The 19,529-nt window shown below is 40.4% G+C and overlaps 1 protein-coding gene across 1 annotated transcript in view; it reads right to left on the bottom strand.

Moving 5' to 3' along the window:
* The window catches only part of LOC128752588 (sodium/potassium-transporting ATPase subunit alpha-1), a 38,524-nt gene extending 19,354 nt beyond the window's left edge, over positions 1-19,170 (bottom strand). Inside the window, exons 1-2 of the mRNA XM_053853958.1 lie at positions 19,150-19,170; positions 17,917-18,024 (exon numbers count right to left, since the gene is read on the bottom strand). Coding sequence (XP_053709933.1) covers positions 17,917-18,024; positions 19,150-19,155 — 114 coding nt within the window. The 5' untranslated portion in view covers positions 19,156-19,170. The remainder of the gene's footprint in view (positions 1-17,916; positions 18,025-19,149) is intronic.
* Positions 19,171-19,529: the final 359 nt, after the last annotated feature.

Here is a 19,529-nt window from a genome sequence, read left to right as displayed (position 1 = left end):
TGTTGTCACCTCTTTTGAAATACCATGGTTTTAGTAATATCTCATAAGTCTGTCGGACTTTTAGGTCGCCTTTATTCTAAATGAGTCAGGATGATGGCAATGCTGATGACATCAGCGGAAATTAAGTTGTTTTGATTACTTTTAAGTAAATTTGAAATCGTCAGTGGAGGCAATTTTCTTTGCCACCGTATACAGCTACATCAAGGTGTCTTGCCGTCAATGCAGAATTTCTTCTGATCATAGAGTTCTCCTCCTGAACAGCAGTTAAGTTTTATTTAGTTCACAGAGTCTCTGTTTTACTTCAAACCTCTACTGTGCACGGCATTAAACTTGAGACTTGTCAAGCACAAAAGTAAACTTTATCACAGCATTGGCAGTTTGTAAGATGTCTTAGGTTTGTAAGGACGTTTCTATTGTGATCCACATTCTGTCTATGACTAATGTATGAGTGGAAAATATCTCCCATTTTGTCCTCCAAAGTTTAAACAAATCTTCGTGTGCTGACTGCATAATCTCATAGAACGCCAGAAGGAAATCATTTATTATTGCACTGCAAGCAAGTATCACCCCATTTTTGGAGCTAAGCTGTGCTGTTTTTCCACTTCAAGTGGGACATTTATGAGCTAAAAGCAGGATCGAAGCAGGGTCAAAAGAAACACTGCAAAGCCAAAAGCACTAATTTGTGCTCTGATGGACCTTAATATGAACCTAAATGTGAATGCCAGAGGTCTTTGATCAGCACTAGTGACTGTTTTCGTACATAATTACACTTCAGTAATTAGCTAAATTAGATTAGAATATATGTATTTAAATGAAAATTAAGCTGGCCCATTCTTCTATGGCAATCTTAGGTGAAAGAAGCACCTGGGAAACCGTTTTGTATTTGTTGATCAATCTTTTGGGTTTTCTTTTGAACATGGAATTTTTTTGTCATTACACAATATAATGATTATAAATATAAATTATGTCAATATAATTATTGACATTAATTATACATTAATTGGAGAACTTATGTAAGCATTTATGTACTTGCAATACAATTACATTATGACTAGCGGTAAAACAATATTTTAAACATAAGGTATTTTTGAATAGCAAGGTGCTGTATGTCAAAGAAGTAGGGGTGCGCCAATCGAACGGCCACCGATCAGTGAATGCCGTCACCACCTGGTATTGGCGATCACAAAAAGCAAGCATGTGTGACAGCTGACATTCTGATGAAGCGCCGCGGGTTGTGACGCTTGCCTATCTATCATTTAAAGTTTGCATCCTGCAGCACACGCACGGGATAATGCTCTGCAGGGAAGCACATTAAAAGGCTCCAGCCATTTAAAGCACCAGCACTTGATGGAGCACAATGAGTTTTGGGGGCTCCTGAAATTGAGACCACTGGTTCCTCAGCAACAGGCTGTTATAATTTATTTTACCGTGAAATCATTAACAATTAGAATGTGTTGATCAGCAACCAACGTGAGGAGATTATATGGATTCGCTCACATTTTTTCTAAAACCTGATGCGCCTCTAATTTGATGACACACTTTCATGACAGAACGATGGAGTGTTCCTTGTCAGACCCGCAAGGCTAAAACTGCCAGCGCTAACAGAGCTAATGGCTAATGTGACATCTCACTTCAAAACTTTATTGATACAATTGAACAAGTTGCTAAGGATTTGTCTGAAAACTCAAAACAACAATAAAATCATGCAAAAGAGAAGTGATAAAATCAAAACAGTTATTTAAAGTAAATAAATAATCATGATATATATATTGACATACTGCCCACCCCTTTCTGTAGAAGTGTCATTACTCTTACTCAATGAAGGGTACTCGTGCATGACGGTATGTATTTATACACTGGCACTTATTTTGGAACGATTGCCTCATGGAATTTCTGCAAAACTTTTCCATTTATGTTGCTACAAGTCGGGCAACTTAATAACTCTCTAAAGCAGGATGTGGTAACAATTACCCCTCAAGCTGATTACATTGAACAAGAGGATTTGTGGTAAAGTTTAACAAGGAGTTGGTGAATGAGTGATTCATTATGTTCCTTCAGGAGATGTTTTGTGGAGCAGAAGGTTGCAAATGTAACACAAGCTTAAATAGGTCACAAAATGTAATTGTAATTTAATGGAAACTGAGGTCGAGACTTTTATTGACCCTGAAAGTTCCTTAGAAACCAAACTCTCACCCCTTATCGTCGAAACTGAACGGGGGAGGAACGGACGTCCTTGTTGACCCGAATTCTTTGTGGGGGTTGTTGTGTGTTTGTAGTAAACTTCCAACTGTTTATAGTCACCAAACTATGCAGGGGGGTGGGTGTTCCAGAGACACTGAAGGGAAAGATCTAGCATGACCAGAATATAAGAACAGAGCTTTATCAAAGCCAGGAAAAAATAAAAATTAAAAAGCTTTGAGGCTTAACTGAAATCAATTAAAATTTGAATTGCCTTTTATTTCAAAGAGCTCAGATAAGAGAGTGTTTTGTGCCCCTAACGTCTTTGAGGTAATACAACTACCTCTGTCTTCTTAAAGATCAGCAACCTCACCCAGTTTCTTTGGCAGCAGGAATGAGTGGATTAACACTGAGGAAATCCCAGTCTGCTCAGAGATCCCTCGCAGATTTACAAAACAGAACATGTGGTCGAGACATTTGTTTTGCCCAAAACATTCCCATAATGCCTAAATAATTTGGGTGCGTAAGCACACATGCAGAACGTGACCTTTTTAATGACAGTGAATACCATGGCAGTCAACCCTGAAATACCACAAACTACTGTACCTGACAGTGTAATGTTGAAGGTGCCAACATGCAGGACAAGACAGAGGTTTCTCATGACAATGGTGGAAACTATATTTGTGCTCAATCATCAGCCTTTTTTGTTAAATGTTAACATCTGTGAAGTCAACCGTAATGTTTCCCAACCACCACCACAAACAAAATTAAATTTGCTTTTGCAATTCCCCCGACATCTACTCTGCAATATCACGTCATACCCAACATCTCAAGGTCTAAGTGATAATATACTTAAAACTTGCATATGACCTTGCATTAAATATCCATTGCATATCACCTTAAAACCAAGAAACAGATCTCAAATTCAATGTGTCTCAATATACAGCTATAGAGATTCAATACAGTGTTTTCCAACCGGTGTGCCATGGGAAAGTGTCAGAAGTGCTGTGGGAACAATTGGAATGTGTTGACGATCTACCAACATGAGAAGATTACATGGAGTCAATCAGATTCTTTCAATACAGGATAGAAAATCGCTCCAAAATGCGAAGAGATAAAGAATAATTGGAGTTATGAAGGAAGATAAGGCAAAGAATGTTACACTTTCGTCTGGTAATTTTATAAACTAGAAGTACTTGGGTCTAAATTGTCAGAAACCTGCAAGTTAGACATAAAAATACTTGTGAGATTAGATTAAATTAATAAATCATGGTATATTTTGTCATATTGCCCGCCCCTTTCTGTAGAAAACTATAAAAGTATTTTCTGCAATTGGTTTCTGCAAATAGTCAGCAGTGTGTCAGCAGCCAAAGAGTCTCACAAATTAAGAAAAAGGTTAGACTGTTTGGTTCCTTTGGTGGTGTGCCTCATGATTTTTTCAATGAACCAAATGTGCCCAGTCTTAAAAAAGATGTGTGAAGGTGTGAAAGTAAATGCAATATTTTTCCTGGTGAGCTGTTTCAGACTGGATTCACAAATTTAACTACCCAAAACGTACACATGCTCGGCCTGTAGATGACAGTGCACTGTACTAACCCGAACCCTAACCCTGACAATGATGGCACAAGTCTTTATGCATATGAGACTTGCTTTATTGCTTTGCTAGCTAAGTAGCATAATAAACAGCGCTTCGAAGCTAAAATTGCTAGGAACTGAGGACAAGGATGGCAAAGAGACAGAGAAACGATAAAAAAAATCATCAGATCCAGTGAGTGAAAACGCCAGTTTAGAGTAGTTGAAAGGCCTATCCAACACATCAGGTAGATCAGGGATACTGCAAACAAAAAAAACCTTTTACTTAATATACTAAATAGTTTTATGTTCATAACTAGTCCCTAGTTCAAGTACAACTTTCTAATTAGCTCGCACTCTTAAAGTTTGTTGTTGAGCTACCAACTAAAGTGAATTATTATGTTATGACACCGCAATCAGTTTGACTGTTTATTTTCTATGTATGGAATAGTTTCCACGTTTTTTAATGATGGGCCATTGACATGCTTCATATATAAATGGTGTCCAATTATGTTTTAATGAAACAATGTTCTGCTGTAAATGTTTTCCTCTGTGTTTGCTTTAAAAATGTTTAATAGTCAAACCGATGGCAACTATTTTACTGACTGGCGGAAGCTGGACACTTATTGATGCCCTCACAGTCTGACAAGAAAGACTCCTTGTGTGTGAGATTCCAAACTGGGATACTGATTTCAAACATCTTGTTTTTCCCCCCGTCACACCGGATGCAGTACCAATCTAATTGGAAATACAAAAAATTGAACTAAATGCACGACTATTTCAACACTGTTCTGTATAGTCAAGTCACTTAACTAATCATCATAGAACACATTTGTTTATGGCTAAAGTTACATGAAGACAATTGATAAATACAGCTTTTCATTTTCCTTCTATTCCTAATGATCCTTGACTTTGTTTAAAGCTATAATCAGTTGGACTTCCCTTATCTTTCTTCTGTTCAACAAAAAATAGAACATAGTGTCTCTCATGTGACAAAGATAATGTGCAGGGAGAATGTGCGTCAACTCGTTCCTTCTACTACTGTGGTGGTGCAAAGCACAAGCACTCTGTGTGTGTGAATTCAAATGACTATCATTCATATTCTCAATTAAATCTACTTCACCTATTTTATACACAAAATATTTTGAGGATTAAAAAAAGTGAAGATCATTTGCAGTGTTATTCACTTCATGATACGTTATGATTCATCTTCCTTTTTCCCTAATTATGCATCTTGTACAGCTCACAGGGACAGTGTTCTGAGCATGTGGAGCATAGAGTTTGCCCTGTCTTTGTTGCCGCTGGTTGTCAGTGTAGCTACAAAGATTGGATTATTTTAGCATTTCCACCATATTTAGATGCCATAAGCCCACTTCATGGCTGAAATGATCATGGAACTACTGTCGTATGTGACTGTACCTCAGCGGTCACCAACCATATAGCAACCGCAAGTTACTCCAAGAGCTGCCATTGGTTCAGTACACACTTCTGAAATCATAATGAACAATGGATGATAAATGACATTCCTCTCAAATACTTGTCTCATTGCTGAGTTTTCACATTACTAATGGTGTAACCAAAAAAAAAAAAAACAAATCACAAAATCGAATAAGATGGCAATCACATTTTAATTATTATTTTTATTTTTTTTTACGGCCCATGGTCTACTCCCTTGGTCTCTACCGTCTACCATGTTAGTAACCCCTGCTCTACATCTAGACTATAGATACAGTATATATTCCTTCCCTCTGCCTCTGGTTAGCGTTAGGACCAGGTGAACCTGCAACCAGCCAAATTTTTCCAATTTGCCCTCTGTCGTGATTTGGAGTGCAAGTTCTATCTTTACGCCTTCCCCGCTGAACTGGTCATTCCTGTCTTCCAGGCTTTTCATCACCACTTCGGCTCGATCCAGCCGCTGATGGGGTACTCTTGCTACAATTTGCTCACGTGGAAGTAGCTGCCAGTGTCGTGTAATCTTGTGACCCACCCTCTCAACATGCATGTAAGCAAGGTCTTGTCTAATGCAGTGTTTTTCAACCTTTTTTACGCTACGTCACACATTGTTCATTGAAAAAATCCTGAGGCACACCTCAGACGCGATTGAGCTTATCAGTCAATTTGAGAAAATATTTTAGCAATTGACACAAATGGCAGAAAAAATATTCCTATAAAATGTCTCCAGAAAGGAATGGGCAATGTATATTATATTTAATATTTATTTTGAATAAATGTTTTGATTTTTATCACAATCTCATATTTATTTTTGAGACGAACTTGCAAGCTTCTTTTCAATTTAGGCCAAAGACATCCTAGTTTGGAGAATTTCGAGACAAATCTTTTACATTTGTTGCGTCTGCTTGCTTCATAACTACAATTATTCGATCTCACTTGGAACAAATTGTGCCCATTCTATGTTGTTTTGATGGTTTTTGTGGTGAATGCTTCACACTTAGTTCATGTAAAAGGGGTGATGTTGTCCATGCAGTCACCAGGCACCGACCGGTCTGCAGAGTTTGTCAACATTTGAAAGACTTTTGCATCCTACATTGACGCCAAAGCCAGCCTGAAGCTTTGAATCTTGATGCATTAGGTTTTCAATTGAAGCACATGGTCTGTCGTCTGCGGCATATCCTGACGCTATGGGCAGTTGGTAGCATGCACCTAGCATGCTAAATCCATACTGGTGGTAGGTAAACCATGGGATGATGGTTCTTTCACTCTGTATGAAACAATGTGTAAATTGCTATTTAAAACCCCTCAAAAGCTTTGTGTCTTGAGTCACTGTGACTTTCTTTTCAGTAAGGAGGACAGCCACATAAGGAGTTATAAACACCAACTGACATCTAATGCAATTCAGTGAAGAGAGTCCAGAATGTGAATCTTCAGCAACAACAGCGGATTACTCCTTGTGTAAATACTCCACAAAACTCCGTGGACAGCAGAGTTCACATCGACAGTGACTACAAATCCTTGCTGAAAGACATGTGACTTTAATGAAGCCTGGCAATCAAGACATTACAATACATTATATATATACATAAATGCTATAATTCAGAATCGCTTAGAGCTCAAGAACACTCAACACTTCTCACACAAGGGCACCAAATTCCGTACAGAGGTGTTTGTATGAGACTGAAGGTCATCAAGTGGAACAAAGGTTCTTTCATCAATATACAGGTACATGAAGTGTTTTCAAAAGTAGTGTTCTTCTTCAGAAAGATGAAGCTGCAAAATATCATTTGCTCACGAAAAGCATTATGTGCTGCTTGCAAACCAATGACACTTATTACACTGCACTTTCAAACACTTAATGAAGACACAAACACTGCTTCCTCTGTAGTAAAAATGAGGGCGTATCCTTGTTTTCGTGGCAAGCTAAAGATGGATCTGAATCTCAGATTCATGCTCCATAAGATGAGGCTTGGATTATGCGAGATTTAATGAAGGATCAAACTAAGCAGGCAATATTTTTGTGTGTATGGGTACACTAAACACTCACCTCTTAAGGTCTTTGAAAAATATCATTGCCATGTAGAAAAACTGCTCAGACAGTTCTCATAAGAAAAAGTAGGGGTACCAAAAAGTGCACGTCTATTCTTGAAAGCTAGTAGTAATTCAGCCGTCATGATATCAGGTGATCAAAGGCTATAATTTGCTTTATCACTTTTTAAAATGTACTTTATTTAAATTGATTATTGTGACATTTTTAACTATATTTAAAATGATATTCACAAAAGATACCTACATGAACTTGGGTTGGTGGATTGGAAACCTGCATCCATGCACATGATTTTAAGGCAATGTTAAATGTATTTTTTTCAGTGTATAATCAATAACTGACCAGTCAACAACTCAGTGAAAGAAGGGTAGTTTCGTTAATAGTTGTATCCAAATGCAGGTCTTGTATCAAACAGAAACACTTGCTGATGGTAGATGTGTGTGACATGAAGGGATTGACATCAACATTTTAGTAATACAGTAAAGCTATCAGCAGTAATGTTGTGACCTGCATCTCTTATCTTTCAAGGTCCAACCGCATTTAAAATCCAGATAACCATGAAGACGGACTGCAAAACAACACACTTGTATTAGAAAATGAACTTGATAAGCAAAGTTACAAAACTGAAGCATGGTATCACAGCAGAGTCGATATTAAACTCCTCTCTGCGTCAGAACAGCGATTGTGCAGCTGATTGATGAAGCCAGTGGATTCCAGCCAAGTTAGGCACAAGTGACACAAGTTTCTCAGCCAGATTAGATTCATTCCTCTACATTGAGCACTGTCAATTGGATTTGGATTACTGGCAGTTTCAAAGCTTGTCACCATGTCTAGGCTGGAGGAAACGGTGTGATCCATGTAGCATTCGGACTGAGCACACACACACAGTCAGAGACCTGGTGTGTCCCTCTAATCTGTTGGTGGATTACTGTAGCAATTATTGGAATGAGAAAGAGATGTGAGTTGGTGTCACTTTTCCCATGGAAATTGGTGTTCCATCTAGCAAACAATCAGATGACACACCAACAACATGAATACAAGTTTCTTATTTGCGATCATCATCTCATCATCTTGGCTGATGTTGGTTCTCAGCATATGAGATCATGGACAAGTGATATTTATACGTGGGGGACTATTGATAAAGATGCTGAATACCAGCACGCTCTGTACTCGGTACTGTTCTCTTTCGGTTGTTTTTGACTTTTTCATCCAGGAGGAACTCTTGAACGAGACCTCATCAGCCTGTGGACCGAAAGGAGCTTGTGGTGGACTGGCTCTGCTCTTAGCCTGGCCTCAACAATCTTCATGATGAACATCATCCACTGAACAGTTTAATCCTTCACTTTGTAAATAAAGGATTGAAGTGAGACGTAACGTAAGCTCTGTTGGCTCTGCAGGGCAAAAGTCTTCGGCATCACCGGTCAGACAAGGAACGCGCCATTGTTTTGCTGAGGTGTGTGGTTAAGACAGAGATGCATTTGGTTTAAAAAAAACAACTCAAAGTTGCGCTTTTAGCAGCTTGTTTGCTCTGTATGTGGTATCACAAAGTGCAATTGTGTACAATCTAAACGTCATACATTGTAATCGTTCGGAATCGTCAAGTGGTCATATCACACTCTAGCTCCAGACCAATGAGGTGAACTTGCATAATTTCCTACGACACACCTGACCATTTCTTACAGCACACTGGTTGAAGAACACTGGTCCAGTTGAAAGTCTGGGATGTTGTCAAGGCCAGCTGCCTTCCCATTGGCATCCTCTGAAGAGCTGCAATCACTTCCACCGTGCTATTTTCCATGAACTTATGGTGATAAATGGTGAATTTCTGAGATGACTGCGATGTTAAATAGAAATGCTATTTCAGTCAGTGACCAAGTGGGCTTAATACGGTTGACAAACAATGTCGACATTTTCAAATTACCCTAAAATCATGGGATTTAACAACCGCTTCAATGACATCACATCATTTTTAAACGGAACACCACCTACACAGCTCTGAAAATTAAGACACTGCTTCAAGAAGCCTCATAAGTCTAGCACCAGCGTTATTCACCCAACTTTTGAGCAATTTCATCACAGAGTTTGTCGAAACCACCCATCCTACTTTTAGAGTCAGACTGATGAAACAAGAGGAGAATATCTGTCTGACTACAGGAGCTTACATCTGGTTGGTGCAGGGCACAGCAGTTTTGTGCGTGACAGACGGCCTGAGCAGACACAGAAGCTCTTTGTTGATCCACTGGCTGGCAGTGCTGTGACTCTCTCATTATTTCGTCTTCCCGCCTCCTGCCAGCTCGCCTTGTCACCTCTCCACTCAGCTTAAGTAAACATTACCGGAATCGGCTGGTTTTGTTGACAATTGTAACTGATAAAGATCTATGATGCACAACCACCAATATATTGTTGCAAAGCGACAAATTAGAACCGGTTAAACCTCTACATACACGCCTCCTGTTTCAGCAGCAAGTGGAGCAAGATGTAGAGTGTTGAGAACGCATACATTTACTGTTACCCTGGCAATTAGTGTGTTAATGTGTGACAATAAGGTTTGTCCCAAATCCATAGCCTTTTCTGAAACTTTAGACTGTCTTTTTCTGTCTAACACTATGCACAAATTTTAAAAGAGAGAAAATAAAAGAACAAGGTGCCTGTACAAGTGGCGCCACTTTGGCAGCTCCTGCTATAGCTGAGCTTTCTGTGTTGTTTAGTTTTGTCTGCTGCTGTGTGTGACATGCCGGACCCAACAATGGCAATACCCATGTGTCCAGGCACTGCTCATTGCTAGTGTGCCATTGTTCGCACTCCAGATGAAAGTTAACCCAGCATGCTAAATCCATACTGGTGATAGGACCCTCAGTGCTGAGCTGCAACCCTTTGTGGAAGTCATTTCCTACACCTGATCCTGACTGAGGAGATGCCTGATAGTAGCAGGAAACATGTTACTGTACCAACTTAGGAACAAGGGTGATGGTCATAGTGACAGTAAACTGTATAGGAATAGCATAGTGGTGAAGAGTGCAATGGAAGAACATGATGGACGTGGTTAACGAGAAGCGGACGATTGCTCTCTCCATAGAGAGAAGAGGAATGAAGGTTAGTGGAAGCATGGCAGGATACACGTGTAAAAAAGGAAAACGTGCAGGAAGGCCATGATGTCATAGCTCTGACACAGTGATTGTGATCACATGATGGCCCAGAAAACCAAATTATTGCCTTAGTCCGGCTAAGTTCGGCCTTTTAAAATGCATGTAAATAGCTTAGTCCAACTACTGGAGAGAAATTGGAACGTCTCAACACGACCTGGATGGTTAGTAGCTGGACTAAGCTAGCATGTAGCTGAGTGGCTAGCTGGACTATAACTGGACCGGGTGAAGTTTGGCTGTGTGAGCTTCAGCGGTGGAAGTAAACAAGCTCATAGACTAATCACAGTCTAATGATTTCTAATAACCTTGTTTACAATCGAGAAGTTGTGTCTGTACCCTAATGCTGTATGTATGTTCCTCAGTCTAAGCTGATGTCTGCGGTGAACACATGACAAACCTGATATCAGCTGTGTTTTGAAACTCACCACAACGATGATCTGCAGATTTGTCTTCAACTTCTTTCACTCAGGTCGTTTTGATTGTTAGTTGCCACAAGAAAAAAGAAGATGTGATTTGTTGGTTTAAGGAGACAACATTACCACCACGTTAGCAACCGCTAGCATGGTTGCTGAGTAAGTCGAGGCCCACACCGGTGATCTAAAATGTGACTCTGTACATCGATCATTGTTGAATACAAAGACAACACAATCTTCAATCTCCATTCCCAAAACTTGCCGAAGGAAACGTGTTGACGATGAAGACAACTCCCTGATGGTGAATCTGATTCTGAACCTGTAAAGTTAAACTAGTTAATCAGTCAGCAGAGTCGACAGAGTTCAATACAGCAGTCTGTACCGACTCCTTGCTTTTCCTCTACGGTCATAGGAACCCAGAAGGACTGAAGAGCTGAAGTGGCGGCCGTCATGGAAGTGCATTACCTACAATTCCACCTATATGCACTGCATGTATACCGGCTGACCATGAAGCAATCGGACTCAGCGGGTTAATCGAGCTATTGCCTTAGTCAAGCTATGCTCAGCATGGAACCACAGCCAGTGAAGGAGAAGCAGAGCTACAAGTGTCAGAGTTGAAGATACTCATGTTTTTATTGCGAGTGGCTATGAAGGGCAGCTCATGCAGAAAGGTTCTCCAAGGTGTGGAGGTGGATCCAGCACAAGGATCACAACACAATGCATTTTTAACCGGAAGAATCTTGAGAAAAAGAAGAAAAATCATCATAATTAAATGATACAGGGCAACACAGCAGCCTAGTGGTTAGCACCTCCCCGTGTTCTCCCGGGTCTCTGGTTTCCTCCCACAACCCAAAGACATGCTCACTGGGTGAATTGGACTTAAATAGCTCTTAGATGTGCATGTGTGAATGGTGTGTGTGTGCCCTGCGATGGACTGGACAGGGTGCATTCTCGCCTCTCGCCCAGTGACTGCTGGGATAAGCTCCCGTACTCCCCGCAACCCTGAACAGGACTAAGCAGTGGGTACTTGACAATGTATGCATATAAATGACAGGATCACATTTAAACACGTTTGCTGCATTGTGTGCTCACTGATCAGGGGAGTGTGGATACATGAAAACGTTGATAATTCTCTGAAAACACTTTAGTTTTTCGTACTGAATTGACCAGGAAGAATCTTTTTCATGTAGTGGCAGGTGGGTTGCGGACCTAAAATGCGCTTGATCAGACAAGGTCAGTACTGCTGCAGATTGGAGCAATATTTACGTAAGCTTAATTCAATGAATCCCAAAACTTTGCTTCATTGTTTGTCTGTTAGATCGCTTCTTAATGGGCTCCATTCTGAATCACACTTCGGGATCGGCAGTCACACTACACAAGATGCTTGGTCTTAAATACTGAGATAATTATCAGGACAAAGTCACTGTCAACACACCACAGATATAAGGATTCTCTCGTCAGATAATCTTCTAAGAGTTGCGATAATTAGGTATTTATTTATAATTCCTGTCCCTTACTGCTGCATTGTTTCACTGATTTCTGAACAGTGTTTTAGAACCTCAATAGTGAATGAAATGGCAAGACTAACCACGCTAAAGTTTCCACTGTTTTTAGGTTTCTATTTCCTGCTGATTGAAGCAGGTTTCAAGATGTGCCGTGGTGTCATGGTAAATGGGCAACACCAACTACAATTTAGCAAAATGTATCCATTTGTCCTCACAATGTTCAAGGAAAATTACATGATTCAAATCCGGATGGACTAAATACATATTTAAAGCACACAGCTGTAATGCCATATGTAGAGACACAACCAAACACAAAGGGCCTTCTTTTACAGGACAACAGATGAAGCAGCTAAAAAATGACTTCCATAGGTCATCTGGTGGAAACAGCTCATTCAGTGTTAACGTGAAAGAAAGGAAATTACTGTTTCCTTCACTAGAACCCTGAAGCCCTTTATTTCCACCAAAATGTTTCAACCAAATCGTCAGTGTAGCCATTTCCTATTTTTCAATAGGAAAAATAGGAAATTATTCCTCACAAATGCAGGGCAGTGTCAATCAAATACTAAAAGCTATGCAGGTCCATGAACAAAAATGTGAAGATAAGAAGGGAAATTGTGACACTGATATCCAAAATCAACAAGTGAGTTCAGCAACCGAAATAACATTGCAACAGTCAGAAGTTTACCACGTGTTTCCGCATGCACAACTGAACATCCACATTATGAAACTACACAATAAGTCACTTCCTCTTTTAACGTCTTCACTCTGGTGCGCCGGTCTCATCTGAGCACAATGGTCTAGTAAACTGCCCACCCTGATACACCCCGCTTGACTGCAGCAGTCAAACCTGAGCTGCTTTTTCACATTTCCGGCCCCTGACAGATAACAGAAAGCTCTCGCAAAGCGTTAAAGGTCACTGGTAATCTTTAGGCAGAGAAGGAGGAAAGACGCTCTCGATGTTAGAATGAATTAAAAAAAGTGCTTCAGTTGCATACAAAGTTTTTCAGTTTTAACCCTCGACCAGTCTTTGAAAGTGACCTTTTCTGTCTCATTGCGTTCAGATGCTGAGAGCACAGAACAATGGAGTTCAAAGATGTCTGCTTATGTAAACGACATAAACAGCTCTGGTTAATGTGCAACTGATATCTTTTAGTCTGTGAATTAATAGAGATAATAATAGCTAATGAATAATTAATGGAACAATTGCAATGGGTATTTCACCTGTTGAGTCATGTGATTGTTCATGAATGTCCTTGCCATTTTATTTATATTTATATACTATAAGAGCTAGTGTGTCTACAAATCATGTCAACGTTAGTCTTCATTAAAAGTCTGAACCACTTATACACTTGTGTATTTCTGCGTGTCGGGTCACTCTGTACTGTAATCACCACTACTCACCAAGATGTGTGAGATTTGACAACTCCTTCTCTACTCATGTGTCACTTCTTAAAAAAAAAAACATTTTCGATCTGGATACCTGTATATTATCTTTCAAAGGTCAAATGACTTTACTGTCATGAGTGTTTACCAAGTTCAGAATAAGAATGGGACATTTGTCTTAACAAGTGAAAGAATCACTGAACAATTCTGGAACCAAAATCATCAAACTTGTAGATATCTGGCTGTTTATGACACTTCATGGTGACAGATGAGAAAACAGGATGAGAATCTGACATTTTAAAATATGCTTCAGTATGTCATGAGCTTGTTTTCTGTTTTTCACATCACTGACTAACAATCCTGTTTAAGCAGCTGGACACTCTTGTCCTTTGCAGCTATCATTCAAAACTTCGTCTTGCTGTTAACAACCCCCTCCAAAGGAGATGATCATGGCACAGTTGATATTTTTCAGGACATTTATGTTAGTTTTCCTGTGTTACTCTTATCATTTGTGACATTTTTTCTTTGAACCTACAAGAATCCGAGTAAGCTTTATCTTTACAAACTCCTATACATCTGGCACCATACAACACACATGGAGTACAATAGTAACAGAAGTTAAAATCTTTGCCTAAATATGAAGCATAATTCAAGACAAAACTATAAAAAAAATTAAACAGTATGTTCAAGTATTTTATCATCATAAACAGTGATAATATTTGATCCTATAACATGAAGGTTGCAATGGGCTCCATAGTGCACAGACGACGGCTTCCCCCATGCAGTTTTTCAGAGAGAATTCCAGTCAGAACGTTCTCTTTGACACGATGGTTTGCCCTTGTAGAGTGCAGCTGGTATTTACAAGTCAACTTCCCACTGTCTGGCAGTACCTACCCTAGCTACTGAGAAACCTGTTTCTCAAGAGTGGACTGGACTTCTGCACCAGCGGTCACCTTCAGAGTCAAGGTATAAGTAAGTCTAGAGTGGAGTATAAAATGTTCTCCTGCTGTGACACATTAACTTAGTAGATAAAACTGTGGTTAGTGCTGCCCTCACACATCCAAGTAAAAGGGCAGTAAAGTTGATAAATTCAAGTACTGATCCTTGTTGAATGCGTGGATCAATCTTAATCTCTGGAGGAGAACTTCAGAGTTTGTCAGTGGTTTGTAGACAGACCAGAAGAGATAGCCATGTGAATTTAAGACCGACAGCCATGTGCAACACCACAAGAGCTCATTTTATTAGTTTGTTGTTGATTCGTATGACACAAAACGATTAATATCCACGTGCTTCTGTTGCTGAGTCATGACAAGTCAATGTGATTTTATGAGAATGGAAAGAATGGGAGAAGTCAGCTCTTCTCTGGGCAGAGCAGGGAAGCCAAATCCTATTGAATGAAAGGCAACTTCTGTTGAAAATGCTGACATTTTCCCATTCATATTTGAACACAGTAAGAGAAAAAAAGTTTTCCAGAAAGTCACACAGAGGAGAAGTGGGGGCTGGACGGAGAGGTGGAGCCTTCTCACATGATGGTGGCCACATGTCTGCTTGTCCTTGGAAAGGACGCCGGCTACTCAAAAACAACCAAGCTCTTTGTCTCCCCTCTTGCCTTGCTTCTCGTGCACATCCACTTCCTGCTTACTTTTCCTTCATCCTGCCTGTTGCCTTCCATAAAACCACTGATGGAAAGTAGCACAGCAACACTTGTCCATTTTATTGAGTCTCCTTTTAAACATTCGCCGCCTATCTAAACAACACAGAGAAACCTGAAGGCTACTCCATTTCTGTGTCTCACACACACACACACACTTTCTACATTCCTTGGCAGACTCCTCCCATCTGTGAAGACTTTCCCCCGCTGGGCCCTCACAAACCGCCCTCATGGAAAACTACCAGCCCACGCACGCAAACGAACACAAAACACCATCTGTCATCGTCTTGGAGCACATTTTTCAAAATAAACTCATATGCAGTATATGCAGAGCCAAGAAACATTCATTTAAACCACACATGCAAGCAGAGCGAGCAATATTTGACACACACACTGTTCTCCACTGATGAGGGCAACACCACCTCCTAATGGACTAATCCTCCATCCACCCAGCTCAGGCAGTCGGCCGTCTATTAACTAGTCATTCGTTTAATGTGTTGTTATAGACTTCACAAATCTGTTGGACTATTCTCGAGCCTTTTAGTTTGCAGCGATTAGAGGTGATTACAGCTGTTATCTGGCTGCTGATGAAGGCTGCTGTCGTTAAGAAAAAAACAGAGAGATTATCGGTTAAGTCTTGGCCTTCTTTTGCCTTGTGGATGAAGGAGATGATGTCGCTTTGGTGTTTCCTGCTTGACATGGTAATAAACAGTGAACAAAATTGAAGTGTTACAGACTACAGGTCATTTCCACCGTAGCAGTTTTATTGATGGCCAAAATATTTTGAGCAAAATGCGACTCAAAGTACTCAACTGGTCTTCCTTAAAAGGGTTCTTCAGATCAAGTTTGTCTTCTGAAGTGATCACTAATCACATACTAATAGAGTAGCTTCACATGAAAATCAATTTTAAAAGTTTGTAATTTCATCGTAAAAATGTTTGCAAAAATGACTGTCTTGCACAAAATGTTATGTTTATGTTGAATCACCAACAAGGACTGCAAAGAACACAAATGGGACAATGCGCTGTGTCCCGTCAGGTTTCAACTCAATATCAGTGACTGAAGCATTTAAAGTTTAAACAACCATGCTTGTTCATTATAACAAAAATGACTCGCGTCATCTTGGCAAGATTTTGTTGATGTATTTCAACACAAAAGTTAAAGTAACAGCGAACCTATGTGACACCCCACAAGCCCAGACTGATCTGAGGAGCACTGTCTATGTTTTTTAGTGATGGGTAGATTAGGTATCATGAAACAGCGTTGCGGGTTTGAAGAAACATGGTTCTAGTTAGTTAGTTGTTTAATTCCAAACATTTTACAGCAGCCAACTAGTGGCCTCTGAAAATCAGGACACTGTTTCATGAAACCTCATATATCCTTCAAAACTGTGCCATGAATCCTCATCTACCCTTCAATACTGTGTCATGAAACATCATCTTCCCAACACTACTGTTTATGTGTGACCCAAGATGAATGTACTGGTGTTTTAGTGTATTTAGTATTTTAACATGAAGTGAAATCTCATTATTCACCTCAGTGACAGCAGCTCCAGTGAAGAGATTCACAGATTCTGACATCCAAGTTCAGATCCAGGATGGGTCTCTGAAAAAGCTGAGTGTGCAGTAGTAATTTGATCCCTCAGCTCAAGTTTCTATGAAAGAGTTGTATGTACTGTATGTTTGATGTAGGATTCAAATACATTTACTAATTTAAAAATACTAGTTTAAAAGGAGGGATGACCACGAGACTTTGGCCCGAGGTTCTGGCGGCACATACACACCAAGTTGTTAAGCAAACTGAAAGGCATGTGATTAAATTCAAACTGAAAGGAGTACAAAAAACTATTTGGCGTGTCTAACTCAGTGACAGGAACCTAGTTGTTCTGCTGGACTGCTCACCAGGTCCAGAGTTAAGATCAAACGGGTGATCTGTTCAATTCAGGGCCGAGTAATTTCATCCTTCCTGGTCTTGCTATTGAGAAGCGTATAGTTGTCACACAACCACATACACAGGTTCAAGTAAAGCATCCTGATGTGGAAGTCACTCCGTTATGTGCCAGCCACTACTTTCATGACTCCTGATATTTGCAGCAGCCGTTTCGCCCACACACCGAACCACACCAGTAGAACTGACGACTGAGACACAACTGGGGAGCTAATGAGACCTGTCCCAAAATGTTCCGGTGAGTGATTTTGATCCCCCATCGAACCATAACACCAATGACCAAAACTTTTCCCAGCTTTGTGCCCACCAGGTAAACATTCTCTTTCCCACTTAATTGCCACACTTCGTAGTCCCAATGGGCTAACATTTGGCTGAACCACTTCTTTTAGGTACCAAATAGAACTGTCCTTGACATAAAGAGGGCGTCTGCAGCAGACAGGTGGAGAGCACGAGGCCAGGCTTGTCCCTCCTCTAACCATTCAGCAATTTCGATACCTGACTTGTCATTGAACAGTGGACACCTCGGTACAATCAGTAATTGCTCTGTGACATTAGTGCTGGCGCCAGTCGACTGTACCTGCCCAGTCGATTCACTGGATGAAGGTGCGCCCCCAAATGAAGTCACCTGCTCACGTAGATGTCGCTCGTTGTCCGCTTTAAGCTGCAACACCAGGTCCCTGAGCTGCAGCACCTCCTCCTCCAGACCAACAGGGAGTGTGCGCTCCCCAAGCCTCTTAAAATGATCATTGAAACAGAAAAAAGATATCAAAAAACTACAGCTACTGCTTTCACCCTCAATACACGCAGTGAACAATTCAAACACACGACACAACCTGACAAAAAGATCTAAAAATAATAACAACCACTACACTTTTTTCTTTGTTCACTTGTCGCAATGCATATACCGTATTATTTTTACAATTAAGTCAAGGAACATGTCTCCATCCTACCAACAACGGCAATAGCAACCAATGCGTCAGCATGCAAGGCTGCTTTTGGCATCAGTGTAGGATGCAAAAGTCCACTTTCCTCACATCAACATGCCGCCATGGGAGAGAGGATGAGTTGAATGAGGATCTGCTGTATCAACCTCCACAAATGATGCCCAGTCGGCCCTGGCATGGAGACAGACCAAGTGCAACACAGCAAAATGAAATATGCTGGCCAAAACAGCAGCTTTGCTGCAAATTATTTCCACTCCACAACGACCACCAGCTATGCACCATCCACCCACACGTTCTTCAGTGTCCTTGGTACCTGAGGTACTAGGCTGGGGGCTCAGGCTCACCCCACTAAACAGCGTCAGCACACGACTCAAATCCATATCATACACACAGTCCGCGAACCTGCACCAGCGAAGATGAGAGAGAGTTAACCTGGCAATATACCAGCATGCCCACCCACCAACCAATAGATGACAGCAATCAATCAGCAGAGCAGCTGAGGCCACGCCTCCAGCCAAACCAAGACGACACATGAGTCAGTTTGCTGCTCAAAATGCTTGTGATTGGTATCCGTTGAAACTAGATTGGCACTTCATCCATTTTTGTAGTCCATTTAACTTGACATAATTTTGGAAGCGCAAACATTTAACATTGTATTTGGATGTGACCTTACTCAGTTAGCATGTTAGATTTTATTAAAAAAGAATACTGTGCGATAGAGCCCTTGGAGGAAGGTGACTTGGAGGTCAGATGTGTCAGGCAACAGATTCTTTTTTGCCTTTTAACATTTCAAAGCACCATTCTACCTTAAAGAAACACTGTACATTAAACACAAATTCCAGTTCTTCAAATGGCCCTATGGTTGCTGGACCAAAAAAGAAAGAGTCGTCTTTTGTCTGATTTGAAGAACTCACCGGCATTTTGAATTGCAGTTGCTTTTATCACTTTGAAATGTTTTACTGAATTCAAACCCTGCGAGCACCTGCGAGAAAACTGACGACTTTGAGGAATGTGAAGCTTGATATTTTCATCACAACAAACAAACAAAGGCACTAAAGGCAAAAATAAGAATAAAGGGCATTGCTTTTTTTTCTTTTTTCCCTAGACCAAGAAATCCTATTGTGGTGCTGGTTCACCCTTTTCGAACATTTATTTATTTTATGGATGTCTAAGGTCAATGCTATTGGGAGCTGCCCAAAATGCTGTTTTTTATTTTTGATTCCTTAATGGATTGGCAGTTGCTCTACACTTTCATCCTAATATCCAGATGTGCAGACATCTGGCACATTGACCT

This window comes from Synchiropus splendidus, chromosome 1, assembly GCF_027744825.2.
Source record: "Synchiropus splendidus isolate RoL2022-P1 chromosome 1, RoL_Sspl_1.0, whole genome shotgun sequence".
Classification (NCBI taxonomy): Eukaryota; Metazoa; Chordata; class Actinopteri; order Syngnathiformes; family Callionymidae; genus Synchiropus; species Synchiropus splendidus.
This window is presented reverse-complemented; position numbering and strand designations above follow the sequence as displayed.